Raw genomic sequence first — 17,010 nt, forward strand, 5'->3', positions numbered from 1 at the left:
TGCTTTGGATTGATCATGCTGAGCTTTCTTGAATTTTGGTTCAGATAATATAGCATACCCTGATTTAGAAACAGATTGAAAACATAACAAAGTTTTAACTGGAAGCCTAGTAAATATGGAAAATATGATCTCAAATGGAAGATTAATAGATGTATCACCTTCAATGGCTGGTCTCTTTTGTCCTTTCTTCTTTGACGTGCATAATTATAATGTCTGTTATCTTTTGCTGCATCAGGGTTTACTGCATCTTAGTAATATGTAGTTTTTTTTTTTTTTTTTTCTATTTCTATTTGGACAACTGAAGGTACTATAAAAGAAGGAAAATAGTCTCTTTGAAGAGAAGGGATTCTTCTAAAGATTTATCTCATATTCACTTGCAATAACCTCTTCTTTGGTTATCATTTCACTACTACTAGAAAATCCCTTTTTCCGATTAGAAAATCTAACTTTTTATTTTTAGTTTTTTAGATAATGCATAAAGTTTGACGGAAAATTCCTGAAATATTCAAACTACAGTAGTTGGGCAAGTCATATGAAAATAGACAACATAATTTTGACCAAAAATCCAAAGTCGGAATATTTTTAAAATATTAATTAAAAATACGATAATTATCTACTACTGTAGTCGTAATATTTTTTAAAAATAATTAACTAAAAGAGTTATTAATATGCCAACAGTTGTACTCTGGATGATTTTAAATAATATTTTAAATTATATTAAGGCCCTGTTTGAACATGATTTGAAATCAATAATTATGAAATCGACTTGATTTGAAGTTGAAGTTATGTTTGGACTTGCAATTTAATTTTGTTAAGTTGTATTTTTCTCATAAATATGGAAATCCCACAAGTTGTGAAAACTATCAAAACTTTCTCAATTCTTATACAATCTTACCAAATTAGCAAATAATAGTTCATAACAAAATTAATATGCTGATAGAAGGCATTTCTAAGAAATACTACATCTATTAATCGAATTTTAGTTCAATAAAAATATAAAATTGAACATGAGTTGTAGTGTAACTGCTACTATTCAATATAATCCTATCACATGGTGCAGTCAATCTCTTCACGTCGAACATGTATTTTCGATTAGATGACTGAGAAGACGAACCAATATTATTACTTTGAGTCAAGTTTTACATTTAAAGAACATATCTAACAACCTATTGATTTTTTTTTTTTTTACAAAATATAAATTTAGGGGTCAAGTTTTACATTTAAAATCACATATCATGCTGGAGAGTTTGAGATTTAAAAAGGAAAATGGTGCCGTTTGGCCATAAATACCAAAAACAAATTCACTTTTTTTGAAATTTTTGAAGTTGGAGTTGTGTTTGGCCATAATTTTTCAAATTGTAGTTTTTGATGAACTGTAGTGTAAAAAGGTAAAATTTTTTTGAAAAATAAGTTTTTCTTGTATTTGATATTCCAGAATACAACTCCGGAGTTATATTTCGAAAATTTATGGCCAAACGCCTAAAAGTAAAAAAAGTGAAAAAAATTCCGGAAAAAAGTGAATAATTTTTATGGCCAAACGGTTACGTAGTGTAAAAAGTGAAAAAAATTTGAAAAATTAATTTTTCTTATTTTTGGTATTCCGGAATACAACTCCAAAATTGTATTTCGAATATTTATGGCCAAACTCCTAAAAGTAAAAAATGTGAAAAAATTTTTTGAAAAAAAATGAATAATTTTTATGACCAAACGGCTACAAAATATGAAATCATGGTACGGCCAAACGCCTACTAATTATCCCAATAGCTATAGTAGGGAAGCATTAATTAAATAATTTTTTGTAATCTTCCGACTAGTGTAGGTCGTAATATTATATTAGAAGATCTGGACGCTTTTCCCCTTTTTCCTCTCTTGTCTATTCTCCACACATGTTCCTCGAGCACAAAATTTGAGTAATTTTCGGTAAGTTTTACATCACTTCTTTTGAAGCTTTGAATGAAATGGGAGCAGTTTTAATACATAAAACCATCACTTGAGTAATCCCATATTTAGCCTTACACACAGTGTTTAATAATATTAGAGTGAAATGGAGCTGTAACAAATATAGAGGATTATTCAACCTGATTTATTTGGGGTTAATCTGCAGTGGGTAGTTGAGGTTGTAACGCATATTCTTGCATACTATTTTACTTGGCCCTCGGTTTCTTGTATATTTCTATTATCGTGTAATTTGTGCTAGTTTCCTGTAATTTGTGCTAGTTTCCTGTAATTTGTGCTAGTTACTGCTCTTTTTTCAGACTTTATCATGCTTTTTATAGTATTTTGCCATGGCTTATTCGCTTCCAATTTTGGGATTTCAATTGGTATATTGTTTATGAGTATTGTGTATTGCTAGAATCTGGTAGTTTGGAGTGGATTGTTGGACTGTGGGTATGAGTAATCCCATATTTAGCCTTTCATGGTAAAGGCACACTGCTAAATATTGCAGTGAAATGGACCTGAATAGAGTTAATAAATATAGAAGTTGAGCGTTGTCATGCGTATTCTTGCATACTAGTAGTCCTAGTATTACTATTATATTTTCTTGTCCTTCAATTTCTGTTATTATCGGTTGTTTCTTGTACTTCACTTATCATATTAATTTGTGGGTGGTTGAGCGCCGTCATGTGTATTCTTGCATACTATTAGTCCTCGTATTACTCTTGTATTTTCTTGTCCTTCAATTTCTGCTATTATCGGTTGTTTCTTGTACTTCACTTATCATGTTAATTTGTGGGTGGTTGAGCGTCGTCATGCGTATTCTTGCATACTAGTAGTCCTAGTATTACTCTTATATTTTCTTATCTTTCAATTTCTGTTATTATCGGTTGTTTCTTGTACTTCACTTATCATATTAATTTGTGGATGGTTGAGCGTCGTCATGTGTATTCTTGCATACTATTAGTCCTCGTATTACTCTTGTATTTTCTTGTCCTTCAATTTCTACTATTATTGGTTGTTTCTTGTACTTCACTTATCATGTTAATTTGTGGGTGGTTAAGCATCGTTTGCGTATTCTTGCATACTAGTAGTCCTCGTATTACTCTTGTATTTTCTTGTCCTTCAATTTCATCTATTATCGGTTGTTTCTTGTACTTCACTTATCATATTAATTTGTGGGTGGTTGAGCGTCGTCATGTGTATTCTTGCATACTATTAGTCCTAGTATTACTCTTATATTTTCTTGTCCTTCAATTTCTGTTATTATCGGTTGTTTCTTGTACTTCACTTATCATATTAATTTGTGGGTGGTTGAGCGTCGTCATGTGTATTCTTGCATACTATTAGTCCTCGTATTACTCTTGTATTTTCTTGTCCTTCAATTTCTGCTATTATCTGGTGTTTCTTGTACTTCACTTATCATGTTAATTTGTGGGTGGTTGAGCGTCGTCATGTGTATTCTTGCATACTATTAGTCCTCGTATTACTCTTGTATTTTCTTGTCCTTCAATTTCTGCTATTATCGGTTGTTTCTTGTACTTCACTTATCATATTAATTTGTGGGTGGCTGAGCGTCGTCATGCGTATTCTTGCTTACTAGAAGTCCTAGTATTACTCTTATATTTTCTTGTCCTTCAATTTCTGTTATTATTGGTTGTTTCTTGTACTTCACTTATCATATTAATTTGTGGGTGGTTGAGCGTCGTCATGTGTATTCTTGCATACTATTAGTCCTAGTATTACTCTTGTAGTTTCTTGTCCTTCGATTTCTGTTCTTATCGGTTGTTTCTTGTACTTCGATTATCACATTATTTTTTGGTAGTTACGGCTCCTTTTTTTAAGACTATTATTCGCTCTCGTTATTTCTTTTTTCGTGCTACTTTAAATTGTCTGTCCTTGTGCAGGGAGGGTCTACGGGAAATAGTCCCTCTACCTCCTAAGGTAGGGGTCAGGTCCACGTACACTCTACCCTTCCTAGACCACACTTTGTGTGATTTCACTGGGTATGTTGTTGTTGTTGTCGAATAAATTAAAAGCTCAGTTTTCAGCTCTCTAGAAATGTATGGAAGTGGCAATACTTTGTAACTTTGCTGTGGAATTCGGGATAGTTATTTCATTTGGCCAAATAACTTATTGATGTTCTAAGAAATAGAAACTTGAATGAGAAGTAATTCTAAGCTACTTAGAGAAAGATTTAATCATTGTCATTATTATACAGAATCATGGAGAAAGATTAACGAGAAGCCAAAGCCAAAGGCAGGAGAGGGGGTTTGAAAATAAAAATGTACTGATAATATAAGAAGAAAATGATGAAACAAGTAAGCAATTATGAAAGTGATGATAGTCGTAATAGATAGACCCAAGGAAACATGCAGGCATCATAAGTCAATTAAACGTTCGGAGTAATTAACTAGTTTTATACTCAATGTCATCCTATCGTATTTTTTATTTATTCGAGTTTACTGTCCCAGCAGTAGTACTGTTGTAAAACACTCGTAGAGACTTTGTAGACTTATGATGGTTGTATTGGCAGTTATGTCCAGATGTTATGTCAGCTCTCAGGTTGCCCTTGACTGTATTTCATATTAATGTTGGAAAGATGCTATGGACAATTGTCAATCTGCATAATAGTTCAACTAGTATGCCGCCAATGTTTCTTTCCAAAGGGTTGACACTAGGCTTTTGGTAGATGATTGTATTGGAAATTGTAGTGGTATAGCAATCTTGATCAGCTGAAATCAGTAAGTGGATTGTTAAGATCCAGTTCTTAGTTTGTAACATTTGCACATCCAGTTCTTAGTGGTGTATTAGTATACCACTACTCTTTTTTTCCAACAAACTATCTAACCAAGTTAGAAACAACTGTAGAATAGTTTGGTCAATCAACTGTTCAAGCACAAGGAATAGACTTAATGTTATGTTATTTCACATTATTATATCATGTTGCACTTGACTGTATTTAGTATTAATATTGGAAAGATGCTATGAACAATTGCCAATCTGCATAATAGTTCAATTAGTATCCTGCCAGTGTTTCTTTCCAAAGGGTTGACACTAGGCTTTCGGTAGATGATTGTATTGGAAATTGTAGTGATATTGCAATCCTGAAGGGGAGCCTTGCTGCCATGTGACCAGGAGGTCACGGGTTCGAGCCGTGGAAACAGCCTCTTGCAGTTGCAGGGTAAGAGTGCGTACAATAGACCCTTGTGGTCTAGCCCTTCCCCAGACCCCATGCATAGCGGGAGCTTACTGCCCACCGGGCTGCCCTTTGCCCTTTTATTACAATCTTGAACAGCTGAAATTTGTAAGTGGATTGTCGAGATCAGTAAGAACTAAAACTTCAAGCTATGTATGTGAGGCAAAAAAGACAGTAGCTTGCTCTTGCACAAACAGTATGATGGTCATATGAGGTTAATGTATAGTGTTAAATCTACTGTTCAGTTAGGTTCCTTTTTCCTATCTAACTATGTGCAATAAAAACAACAGATATTGATCCTCAATCAATAAGTTGTTGAAACTTGGTGTAAATAAAAATTCAAAATAGGCACCTTTTAATGAATATAATTTATTTTAATGAATTTTAATTCCATATAGCTGATCTGTTTGTTTGAGCTAACATATAAATGAGATTTTAAAACTCTTAAGGTCTAAAGAGTTGAAGCATGACATGAGCCTGCTTAAATTGATCTGGGATAACAAACATGCTGGTTTTTTTTTTTTTTTTTTGTTGAAGAATGAATTACCTTGGTCTTGTTTCTTTACTGTAGCTTTGTTAACCTGATCTTAGTATCTTTTTAATTCATTGAGTAGTGGACGTATTTATTTCAAAATTATGCAGAAAATATACAGATTTCTGTTAATGTCTGTCCTTTTTTGTATCAGTTTACTGGTTTCGGGAGTAAATCTGATTAGTCTTGTCACCTGGGCAGTGATCAACTTTCGAAAATTGTTCTTTTTGGATGTTGTCATGTTTTTATTCTGTAATTTTCGTTATTACTTATTAGTTATTGAAAATGGCTAATATCTTGCAGATTACCCAGTGAAACTTGCTGTGGAACTTGAAACTGCTGCACGGTTGAGGGCTTCTGTGACAAAATAGAGGCGAAGCCAGGATTTTGGGTTCTGAACTTGCCATTGAACTTATAGATTGTCTTAGTTACTAAGTTTGCTAGCTACGCCCTTGGTGACAACATTAATGGCGGATAATTGGATACCTACTAGAGGATGGATGTTTGACCCCAGCGATACTGAAATGCTTGATATTCTGGAAGATTATGCAACGGGACGAGCCAGCCCGCCTCAAGCTACAATCAACTTTGCAGATGTGTATGGCGATATAAACCCATCGGTCTTCTTTGCTCGTGCTGTCGGAGACCCTTCAAATCCAACAGTCAAATACTTCGTGACTACTACGAAGGAAATATCAGCATCAAGGTTCTCGAAAAGTTTCTGGAAAGAAGACAGCCAACCTATAGGCATTATTAATGAAGCCACGGGTGAAAAAAGAGGTTTCAAGAAGCGCATGAAGCTTCAGATGGATAATAGCAGGTGGATAATGATGGAGTATTCATTAAATTCAAATATACCAGGAGTTCAAGAAGATTTAAAAAATGAAGTCATCTGCCGAGTAAGGAGAATTCCAACCAACAATCCTGAGGTACGAATTTAAAGCTTTTTGATTTTTACAATTTGGTTCAATTATACACTTTTTTGGATTAACTTCTATACCTTATGTTCCAGTTTACGTGAACCTTTTTCGCTTATGCAAAGGTTGACCAATATTTTGAAATACATTTTATTTCATCATATTGACATGAAAAGAACTGCAACTTATAGTATATCTTGTGTAGATATTGAATTAATCTAATCTAATTTAACTTCACATATTAGTCAAATTGACTCTCGAAAAGCGAAAAAATTCATTGAAACTTAGGGAGTACTCTTCAAGATAGGTTGTACCTTCCATGGGAAATAGATCAATTCTTGAAAGTAGTAAGAATTTATTAAAGAACTTAAATTTGGTTCAACTATTCTCTTTCTTTCTTAGATTGCCTTTTTTTTTTTGGTTTCCCATCCCGTGTCCGGTACCCACATTGGGGCTCGACTAAATCCGGATTTGTACCGGGTAGTCCCACATTGGGGGGCAAAGCACTTCCTAACAATAGTGACTCTGTACCCAAGGGGGCTCGAACTTGAGATCTCTTGGTTAAGGATGGAGTAGTACCAGGTTCTTAGATTGCCTTGTTCTACTTTTCAAGTTACTCGTCTCAGTAAAAAGAATTACGTAATTTAATGTGCTAAAATGGATTTTACTTCGAAGTTCTAATTTTTTTTATTATTGGGCTGTCAGATTAACTTTAGATTGGTCTGATATTGCTTACTAATTACCACTCTACCTAAAGAAATAGTACTTAATTATGATCGTACAGAATTCGTAGACTTGCTTGCAATACTTTTGAAGTTATTTTGTCTAGGAATTAGTACCTTTCATGGAAATTACTACTACGAAAATTCTTGAAAGTAGAAGAATTTTATAATTTAAAAATTAAGCTAAATATCTAGCATTCATTCAACCTCTTAAACTAAAAGCATTCGACGGATATATAACATACGTATAATATGTGTATAACTAAGTATATTTAATGTATAATCTATATATACCGGCTAGAAAAAGTTAACTGTGAATTCAGCCGGTTATTGGTGTAAAGATCCCAATTAACTGAAGGATTTAAAGCTTTATAATTTGGTTGAATCATTCTATTTTCAGGCACAGGCCCAGGCCCAACAACAGTAAGAAACCCAAGCCCAGCAACAGCAAGAGGCCCAAGCCCAGCAACAACAGGAAGGAGAGCTGATCATTGACTTACAACTAAAGTTGTGATTTGGTAGCATAGGATACGATTTTCCCGATATACACATTTTTGGTGACTAAGACATCATATTGTACTACTGATATACGCTCTCCTGCCCAACTTGTCTGATACACTTGGGATTTCGAGAATCAAACGAGCTTTTCTTTTAGCATAATTTTGTCATATGACTTTTGGATGGTTAATTATTGTGACTTGTAGAACTTTTATAGTTGCCAAATCTTTTTTTTTTTTTTGTTATTCATCCTTCACCCTTCTCAGTCATGTTGGAGCATATGAAATCTTCATATTGTTCCTGGTATCAAATGTTCAATCGAGGGATAAACTTTAAATAATATTTAATTCTGTTTTACGTTTGGGAGCAGTGTCACTGAAGTTTTCTTTGTCAGACTTGTCTGTTATGATACTATACATTGTTAACACACTAGTCAAAACTTAGCCATTTAGTTAAAGACATTAAATAACCAAAAGCCAGGTTCCATGTCTGCAATACTTACTATGTGTTCTTGCTCAGCAGAACACCAAGCGGCTATTGCTCTATTATGTTCATTTCAGGTCAATGTTGCACGGATGTGTATGACAAGCTTTAGACGTAGCTGTACCATCACATGCACCTTTTCTAATTTTTGATGCTCAAGATCTGTCATTCCAGTTGATCAATACTAATAAGCAAGTTAGTCTGGTTACTTATATGGTTTCTGGTGTTATAATTCCTTCAGCAGGTGGAAAACCTCAAACTGATGCCATACTTGTACAGATCAAGGACTGTGTTACTATTTAGTTGTGCAATGGAAATAGGGAAACAAAATTGGTCCAAACAGTAAAAAAATTAAGATTTTACTTCATTTTCACATTCCTTATGATGGTTGAGATTTTGAAGCATTATATCCTATGAAACAGCATGTGGCTGCAGCAATAAACGTCAATAATTAATGGAGGGTTCTCTGATATATGCAACAAGTTTTCTCAGTACCAAAATATTCATGTTCATTGAATCATACTCAAAAGTCGTTAAACTTACTTGGGGTGGCTCGACGATGGTGGTGGCCTAAAGCAAAACTCTATTAAAAGGTGTATTAAACTTTTTCATAAAATCATACAACAATGATGAAATAAAAATGAAGTTGCTATTTTGTTTATAGATAAATTAAAGAAGAAGTAGCTAAATCAGAGAAACTATGTTGAAGTTAGAAAGTGAAATATCAAAATTGTAAAAAAAGAAAGGAATGTACATGGAGGAAAAATTTGAATTGAAGAGGAAGGTAAATATACAAAAAATGAGAGAAAAAATTACCCTTATTCATTCACTGATCTATATACAACCTCAACCAAATACAAAAAATGTTAAAATTTGGAATCTCTTATTAATATAATTACATAAATTATAAAACAATATAGTATGGAGTAGTATTTTGGAACTTTCAGAATTTGGGGCCTAAAGCCATGGCTTGAGCAGCCTCTTACCCTTCAGCCGCCCTTGAAGCCCCCAAATACAGCAAAGTTGTGGGAAAATTACAAAGTTGCATAAATACATTGGATAAAAGCAATCTTTTAGCTGAGGTGTGCACAAGTTGGCTTTAAAAAACATTAACAATTTTGCGGTGCTGCTTAATCTTATCATTGGTGCTGCATCCTTAAATACTCGCCATAGAAGCGATGACCGCTTTCTTCTTGACTAGCATCGTAGGCATAACCTCCATGACTCGAGATATCAAGACCAGCAACCTCCTCGTCTGACGATATCCTCAGAATTCCAAGTTTCTGAAGTAGATAGAATAGAGGCCCCATTGTCAAACTTACCCAAACAACAACGCTCAAAAGTTCAACTATTTGTGCCCCGAATAAACCCCATCCACCTCCTAAAATTAGCCCGGAAGGTCGTATAGTTTGTGTTTTACCAGCATTATAAGCTTGTAATACAAATTCTTCTTTAGCAAACAACCCTGTAAAAATCAAACCCCAAGCTCCACACCCTCCATGCAATTGTGCTGCTTCTAACGGATCGTCGAATTTGAATTTAAGCGCTAAAATGTTGAGTCCAATTAGAACCCAAGCTGCACAAAACCCACACACAATTGCAGCCCATGGTTCAACCACTGAGCAACCTGAAGTGATCGCGACGAACCCACCAAGGACTCCATTGCATACATCCATTGCATCCCAGTGTCCCACCAGTATCCTACGACCGAACAAGGTGGCGATCCCCGCCGTGGAGCCTGCCAGCGTCGTTGTGACCGCGGTCCGGCCCACGGAGGTCCAGTTACCTGTTGGGATCGAAATAATAATGTGTCATGCGGAAGTTAACAATTGCATACATTTAACAACGATAAATAAAAATAAGAAATAAAGAGAAGTATACTAAAAGAGTGCATAATACTTCATATGGTTTGGTCAATTTTTTATCGTGCTATTTTGTGGTTGTTATTTTCCTTTCTATCGTGTTTGATTACACTTCTTTTGAGGGTCTATCAGAAACAGTTTATCTACACACACAAAGGTAGGGGTAAGGTGTGTCTACGTCCTACCCTCCCTTGACCACACTTGTCCACTTGTGGGATTACACTGGGTTTGTTGTTAATTGACCTACGTTAGAGAAAACTAATATTAATATAACAGAAAATATATAAACTATTGAGAGAATAATATTCGCCTAAACAAAACTCTTTTAACAACGACATTGTGGATGTTATGGTGGGAAGGAATAATACTCACTTTGTAGAAATCCAAAGTCTTTCCTCTGAAAAGATAGGGGCTATCCAAATATGAAAAATTTATAATTTCTTTTTGGAAAAAATAATGATCGGTAAACTTTTTGTCCTTCCTTCAGAAAAAGATAAAATTTGAATAAAAGGTAGAAAATCAAGTAAAATCCAAATAAAATAAGAAAATCATGTAAAATCCAAATAAGTTAAGAAAATCAAGACAAACTCTAACATTACCTTGGTCAACCATATGTGGGTACGGGACAAGAATCTTGTTGAACGAGCCCGGGTTAAACCCGAACCATCCAAACCACAACAAAAATGTTCCAAGCACAACTAGAGTTGCATTATGGCCTCTCATTTTCACAGGTTTACCAAATGCATCAAATCTTCCAACTCTTGGTCCTTCAATAATTGCACCCCAAAAACCAGCAATCCCACCAACCAAATGAACCACACCACTGCCAGCAAAATCAATAGCACCAGAACCAAATAATAAAGAACTTGAATTAGGACTTAACCAACCATTAGAAGACCAAAGCCAATGTGCAACAACAGGATAAACAAAACCAGTAAGAAAAAATGAGAAAAAAAGATAAGCTGTAAATTGTGTACGTTCAGCTATTGATCCACTAGTAATACCAGCTACAGCAATAGCAAAAGCCCATTGATAAAGAAAGAAACTATAGTCATAAGAACTAGAAGGAATGTCTTTAAGTGCAAAATAACTAGTGCCTATAAATGGATTCGACGACTCGCCAAAAGCAAAAGCAAAACCGAAAAGGTAATAAGAAAGGCTACCAACAACCGCGTCAACGACGTTGGTAAGCATAATATTCAGGGCGTTTTTCGCCCTGACTGAGCCTGCACATAGCATGGCAAAACCTAATTGCATTATAAATACTAAGTAAGCTGAGAATAAAAGATAAATGGCATTTATGGAATCGGTAACACTAGCTTCCCATGAAGAATCCATTGTTGCTTAAGAAAAGATTGATATTCTTTTCTTTTTTCTTGCTATATGGATACTTAAAAGAAGAAATTTTGGGTGCTTTTTGAAGGGTAGTTTAGTGAGCTGGCAAAATATAAGTGGGGTGGTTCCCACAAACTTGGAGGAGTATATTCTCAAGGACTTGTTTTGACAAGTTGTGCATTTTGAATCAATGAATGGTTTTGGTATGGATAACAGGAAATTGGGTGGTTCCTTTTAGGATAACGAAGATATCATCAGCTGGACAACTTGGTTCTTTGACGTCATAGAATGAGAAAAAAGAGAAAATATCTGCACGTGGTAGAAAAGAGAGTATATATTACTAGTAAATCTCATCTTTTTTCATTTGTTTCTCTTATTTGCTTTTTTAGTTTGTTTTAAAAAAAATATATAACTCTTATTCTTTTCTAATTTAATATATATTTAAACTATTAATAAGTGAGAGTTTGGGTACGACGAAGGGTATTTCGGTAAATTTAAACTATTAATATGGGCAAATTGGTAACTTGACCGCGTTCATTCTGAGTAAACAAGTGTCCGTTCGTTCATTCTAGAAATTTCTTCTTCACTTTTGCTTCTACTCTTTCATCACTCTTCCTCTCTCACCCTTTTTGCTTCAGTTCTCTCTAGGAGTTTGCTAGTTTTGGATCACCATCTTTAAGTTTATTTTGTTCTGATAAATTTTTGTTCTGAACTCGGCATTAGTTTGAACTATGCTTCATTGTTTCTTATATCCATGTCAGCGTCTCTATAATGTTCTTAGTCTCTGGTTAGTTTTTGATTCCTCAAGTGTTGCATGTTGGTAATTTCTCTTAATTACTGTTTTCATTAAGGACTTTTAGATTTTATCTCTTGGGTTTTGAAATTGAAATATAAGAATTTTTAGAGATGGACCAAATAATTAAAAGGTATCCAATTGCACATTGGGTTTTTCTTTTTGAGTTCAATAGGAGGAGGAGGAGGAGGAGGAGGAGGAAGAAGAAGACGAAGAAGAAGAAGAAGAAGAAGACGACTCCAACAATGGTTCTTTGACGTCATAGAATGAGAAAAAAGAGAAAATATCTGCACGTGGTAGAAAAGAGAGTATATATTACTAGTAAATCTCATCTTTTTTCATTTGTTTCTCTTATTTGCTTTTTTAGTTTGTTTTTTAAAAAATATAACTCTTATTCTTTTCTAATCTATATATAATATAAAGTTAGGCATAGAAAAGGTGATGTGGCACCTCTCTATGGCCTCCATTTCTATTTATGTTTTTTCTCTTTTTTTTGCCTTTTTTCTCCATTTTTATACATAATAATATATACTGCCAAAGCCCACGTAGCAACCTAAATGGCTTAACAAAAGCCTCAACATAAATGCAGAGTTAAAACCCACGTAGCATTATCTTTAAGACAAACCTTAAAATTCCTGAAATTCTCTATTAAATGAAAAATTAAGAACAACCCATCTGAATTCTATTAGAAAGCTAAAAAGTCATCAGCCAACTTACTCATGGTTGTTCTGAAAATTAGTTCTCTTCCAATTCAGTGTATAGTAATGGACGTGGATGATTATGGTGTCCATTCAATATGGTATTCATTAGATTGAATTCAATTTTGTAATAAATGTGATATTTACTTCAAATGCAAATGACTCACAATTTTATTGCATAAGAAAATGAAAAGCCATCAACTATAATATATATCCTTTTAGTGTAAGTGAAGATTGGCTTACTCTGGAAAATCCTCTACAAAAAATATGAACTTGCCCCAAATATCTATTTAGATCCTGATGACTATCATAAATCACAATGGTGATGTTGGCGGCAACACAAAACTGAAAGAGTGTCAACTCATATGCATCTTACCTCAATTCAACCAAATGGTCGGCTTTTCGATATGACCCATCAAGAGAAACCATTATTAAAGATCTGGATTGCCACCACCAATCGGCCATGTCGCCAAAGGAACAATAATAATTTTTCAGTAAGTAAAATCTTATCATTATATACAGTAACAAATAGATCATTAGAAAGAGATTTACATACAACTATCCTCTTATGTATAAAGCGTATGGTGTTGTGACAAAGAAGGAACGGAGGGAAAAAAGAAAACAGAGAAATGAATAGAGGGCACTGCTCAAAATATATATATTAGAATCGGGCGATGTATAACTTTCATTGTTGTAAGCCATATGTTATAGAAAATGTAACTAAGTTGTATTTTAATTAGTAGTATTGATCTCTAGATCCCTCATCCCTCCATATATGTTTAAATGAATATGGTAGATAGAACATTACCAATGGAGTGTTTAACAGCATGTATTTAGTTAGTGAGTACGAGTTATTGCAAAAAAGCACATTATTGGGGAAAAGGGGGAGGAGGAAAGACATAAAAATAGAAGGAAAAAAAAAACGATGAAAAAGTAAAAAGCGGAAGGAGTATAACGGGAGGAAGAAAGTGTGATGCAAATTCATGCAATTCAAATCCTTTACTTATGGAATTAAGGATTCTGTTTAATATTTTAACTTACTCATTTTTATATTATTAAATTTTATTCTTTCTAAATGATAATAAGATATTACTTCTTTGATTTTTTTTTTAAAAGGTAGATACTTATATACTTACAGAAAATTAGATGACAATATATTTATTTATAATTATGACTTTTATTTTAAATAAATCAAATGCACAAAATTTAGACTGATCTATTTTACTTTTAAGAATATACATATTTTAGTCGAATATGGTAAATCTAATCATTATTCTCATTTCAAATTAAGAGCACTCAATAACATCATAACAATCCGGTAAATATATATATATATATATATATATATATATATATATATATATATATATATAAAGCTGATGGCTAATCCATCTACATATATATATATATATCAAAGTTCTACTTATAAATATAGTGTTGCTTTGCTTGAAGATGAGTCCAAGAAGTTTGGGTCGATCAAGAAAAGAGGCATTCAAGTCTGAAGAGTAATAGACCACAAGGATTTTATTTTGATACACGTGAAAAATATTTCTTGTGCTTGGAGAAGTTATCTTCTTAATATTGCCTGCTAATTCTTTTTTAAACTTTTTAAATTTTATATTGTATCGTGTGGCATAATAACTTAGGAGTATATGATTTGTCTTATGGCGCTTCACAATTGGAAATGATTGTTTATTATATTGCTTTGAGATTGAGTGTTTTTGCGAAATCTATTAGAATTTACTTTGTAAATGGTATTTTTTTAATAAATAAATAAAGAAAAGAGCGGCACAGTAATAGAAAGTGTATGTGTGTGTCATGGTATTAGGAAAGGCATTTATCTTTTTCTCATCTTTTATTTTATTCCCCTATTTTTTTTCAATCTTATTTTAAAGAGCCTAAAAGTTATCTAAAGGAATTATCGGTTAAATAAGAGGTGTAGTACTATCAAAACTATTAGTATAAACTCCCTAAAATTAGTTGTGTTGAATTCTTTTACACAGAGATTCTCTGAGAGGTAAAAAGAGAGAAATAATTCAAATTTTAAGAGGTGAAGGATACATATAAACAAGTTACGTGTGAGTTTAGAAAGTTCTAAGCAACTATTCGTCAAGTTCTTTATTTTATTTTTGTTTCTTTCTCCTCTTCTTTTTGTAGGATCAATTAATATTTTATATATAACATGAGATCTTTTATCTCTTTTATGTTGAAGTGTTTTATTGAAAAACTATTTAAACAATTGATATGTTTTATGACCGCGCGAAGCGCGGACAAGTACACTAGTTTAATATATATTTAAACTATTAATAAGTGAGAGTTTGGGTACGACGAAGGGTATTTCGGTAAATTTAAACTATTAATATGGGCAAATTGGTAACTTGACCGCGTTCATTCTGAGTAAACAAGTGTCCGTTCGTTCATTCTAGAAATTTCTTCTTCACTTTTGCTTCTGCTCTTTCATCACTCTCCCTCTCTCACCCTTTTTGCTTCAGTTCTCTCTAGGAGTTTGCTAGTTTTGGATCACCATCTTTAAGTTTATTTTGTTCTGATAAATTTTTGTTCTGAACTCGGTATTAGTTTGAACTATGCTTCGTTGTTTCTTATATCCATGTCAGCGTCTCTATAATGTTCTTAGTCTCTGGTTAGTTTTTGATTCCTCAAGTGTTGCATGTTGGTAATTTCTCTTAATTACTGTTTTCATTAAGGACTTTTAGATTTTATCTCTTGGGTTTTGAAATTGAAATATAAGAATTTTTAGAGATGGACCAAATAATTAAAAGGTATCCAATTGCACATTGGGTTTTTCTTTTTGAGTTCAATAGGAGGAGGAGGAGGAGGAGGAGGAAGAAGAAGACGAAGAAGAAGAAGAAGAAGAAGAAGAAGAAGAAGAAGAGGAGGAAGAGGAAGAGGAGGAGGAGGAAGAAGAAGAAGAAGAAGAAGAATAAGAAGAAGAAGAAAAAGACGACGACTCCAACAATGGAAAGTACTCGATGGTGATCATTGGGTGGCTCATAGTTGAGAGGTAAGGAATGAACCTCTCAATTTCTCAGTAAATTAGTAACAATTCCTAGGTTACTTTGGTGGTGATTGGTAAAACAACTAATTATATTTTATTTTCTCCTCCTTAGTTTCAATTGCATAGATTGGAGAGCTCTGCTCTTCAATTGCTCTTTCCGTATTATCTCTTCCTCTTTCTCCCTTACTTCTTAGATTGGATTTGAAATTTCTTTGTTCTGGTTGTTGATTTCATAATTTTGCTGAATTTTTTCTTTGTCGAGGTTTCAATTTTTGTTTATTTCCCTTTTTCAACATGTAGTTAATTAGTTTAATGTTCATTTGTAGCAGTTCCTTCCTTTGGATTCTTTTGTTGCGTAATTCTGTCAGTGCATATAAGTTCTTGTGCCTCATTTTCACATGCATGCCATTTTTTTGTTGAAATGGCAAGAATATGATAAATTAATAGTAATCCTTGGCCTTGTTACTAGTATTTTACTGAAATGATAAGAATATAGTAAACCTCACATCGATGTTATGTACATTCGAAGTGACGCTCTCATTTCAAGTCAATTTGTTAAAGTTTATCTCCTCTCATTGATCTCTCTCTCTAAACCTAACCCATATCTTGCTTTGGCAGGGGCTTAGGAGGACTCTCCTTTTTTCTCTTCTTTAATATCACTCTTCAAATACCCTTGAGGTAAGTTCACAGATTCCATGTCCATATTCTTAATTAGTAGGGAACATCAAGTTACATTTTTTAAATGTACCTGTCTATCTAAATATGAGAAGTAAGTTAGTTTACTTTTATGCAATGTTCCAAAGGATCTATATTAGTGGCATGACATGCTCTTCTTTAGGAAGTAGTTCTAATGATATACTATGCTTATGATTGTGCAAATTTACCCTAACATTTTATAATGAATGACTATTTTTCTTCTAAATAGTTTACAAAGTATTTTTCTTTTATTGAGTCGAGGGTCTCTCGGAAACAGCCATCCTACCTTGGTAGGAGTAAGGTCTGCGTACACTCTACCCTCCC

At 33.5% G+C, this 17,010-nt stretch overlaps 2 protein-coding genes and 1 long non-coding RNA gene across 6 annotated transcripts; 2 read left to right on the forward strand and 1 right to left on the reverse strand.

Moving 5' to 3' along the window:
- Positions 1-1,764: 1,764 nt before the first annotated feature.
- Positions 1,765-8,013, forward strand: LOC132618298 (uncharacterized). 4 transcript variants are annotated; one of them, XM_060333367.1, is made up of 4 exons: positions 1,809-1,920; positions 3,843-3,941; positions 5,970-6,595; positions 7,706-8,013. In XM_060333367.1, exons 3-4 carry the CDS (start codon positions 6,134-6,136, stop codon positions 7,730-7,732), a joined length of 489 nt encoding a protein of 162 aa, XP_060189350.1. In that variant the 5' UTR covers positions 1,809-1,920; positions 3,843-3,941; positions 5,970-6,133; the 3' UTR covers positions 7,733-8,013. The 4 variants fall into 4 exon arrangements, with proteins under 4 accessions (XP_060189349.1, XP_060189350.1, XP_060189352.1 ...); XM_060333366.1 differs by lacking the exon at positions 3,843-3,941 and having other exon boundaries at positions 1,765-1,920; XM_060333369.1 differs by lacking the exons at positions 1,809-1,920; positions 3,843-3,941 and adding an exon at positions 1,962-2,116.
- Positions 8,014-9,150: 1,137 nt separating this feature from the next.
- LOC132617776 (ammonium transporter 1 member 3) lies at positions 9,151-11,714 on the reverse strand. The gene is made up of 2 exons (XM_060332851.1): positions 10,748-11,714; positions 9,151-10,072 (listed from the first exon to the last, which is right to left on the reverse strand). Exons 1-2 carry the CDS (start codon positions 11,484-11,486, stop codon positions 9,426-9,428), a joined length of 1,386 nt encoding a protein of 461 aa, XP_060188834.1. The 5' UTR covers positions 11,487-11,714; the 3' UTR covers positions 9,151-9,425.
- Positions 11,715-15,387: 3,673 nt separating this feature from the next.
- Positions 15,388-16,909, forward strand: LOC132617777 (uncharacterized). Its single transcript, XR_009573829.1, has 3 exons — positions 15,388-15,615; positions 15,797-15,996; positions 16,609-16,909. It is a non-coding gene; the product is annotated as an uncharacterized LOC132617777 (long non-coding RNA).
- The last annotated feature ends 101 nt before the right edge of the window (positions 16,910-17,010 follow it).

Source organism: Lycium barbarum, chromosome 11 (genome assembly GCF_019175385.1).
Source record: "Lycium barbarum isolate Lr01 chromosome 11, ASM1917538v2, whole genome shotgun sequence".
Taxonomy (NCBI): domain Eukaryota; kingdom Viridiplantae; phylum Streptophyta; class Magnoliopsida; order Solanales; family Solanaceae; genus Lycium; species Lycium barbarum.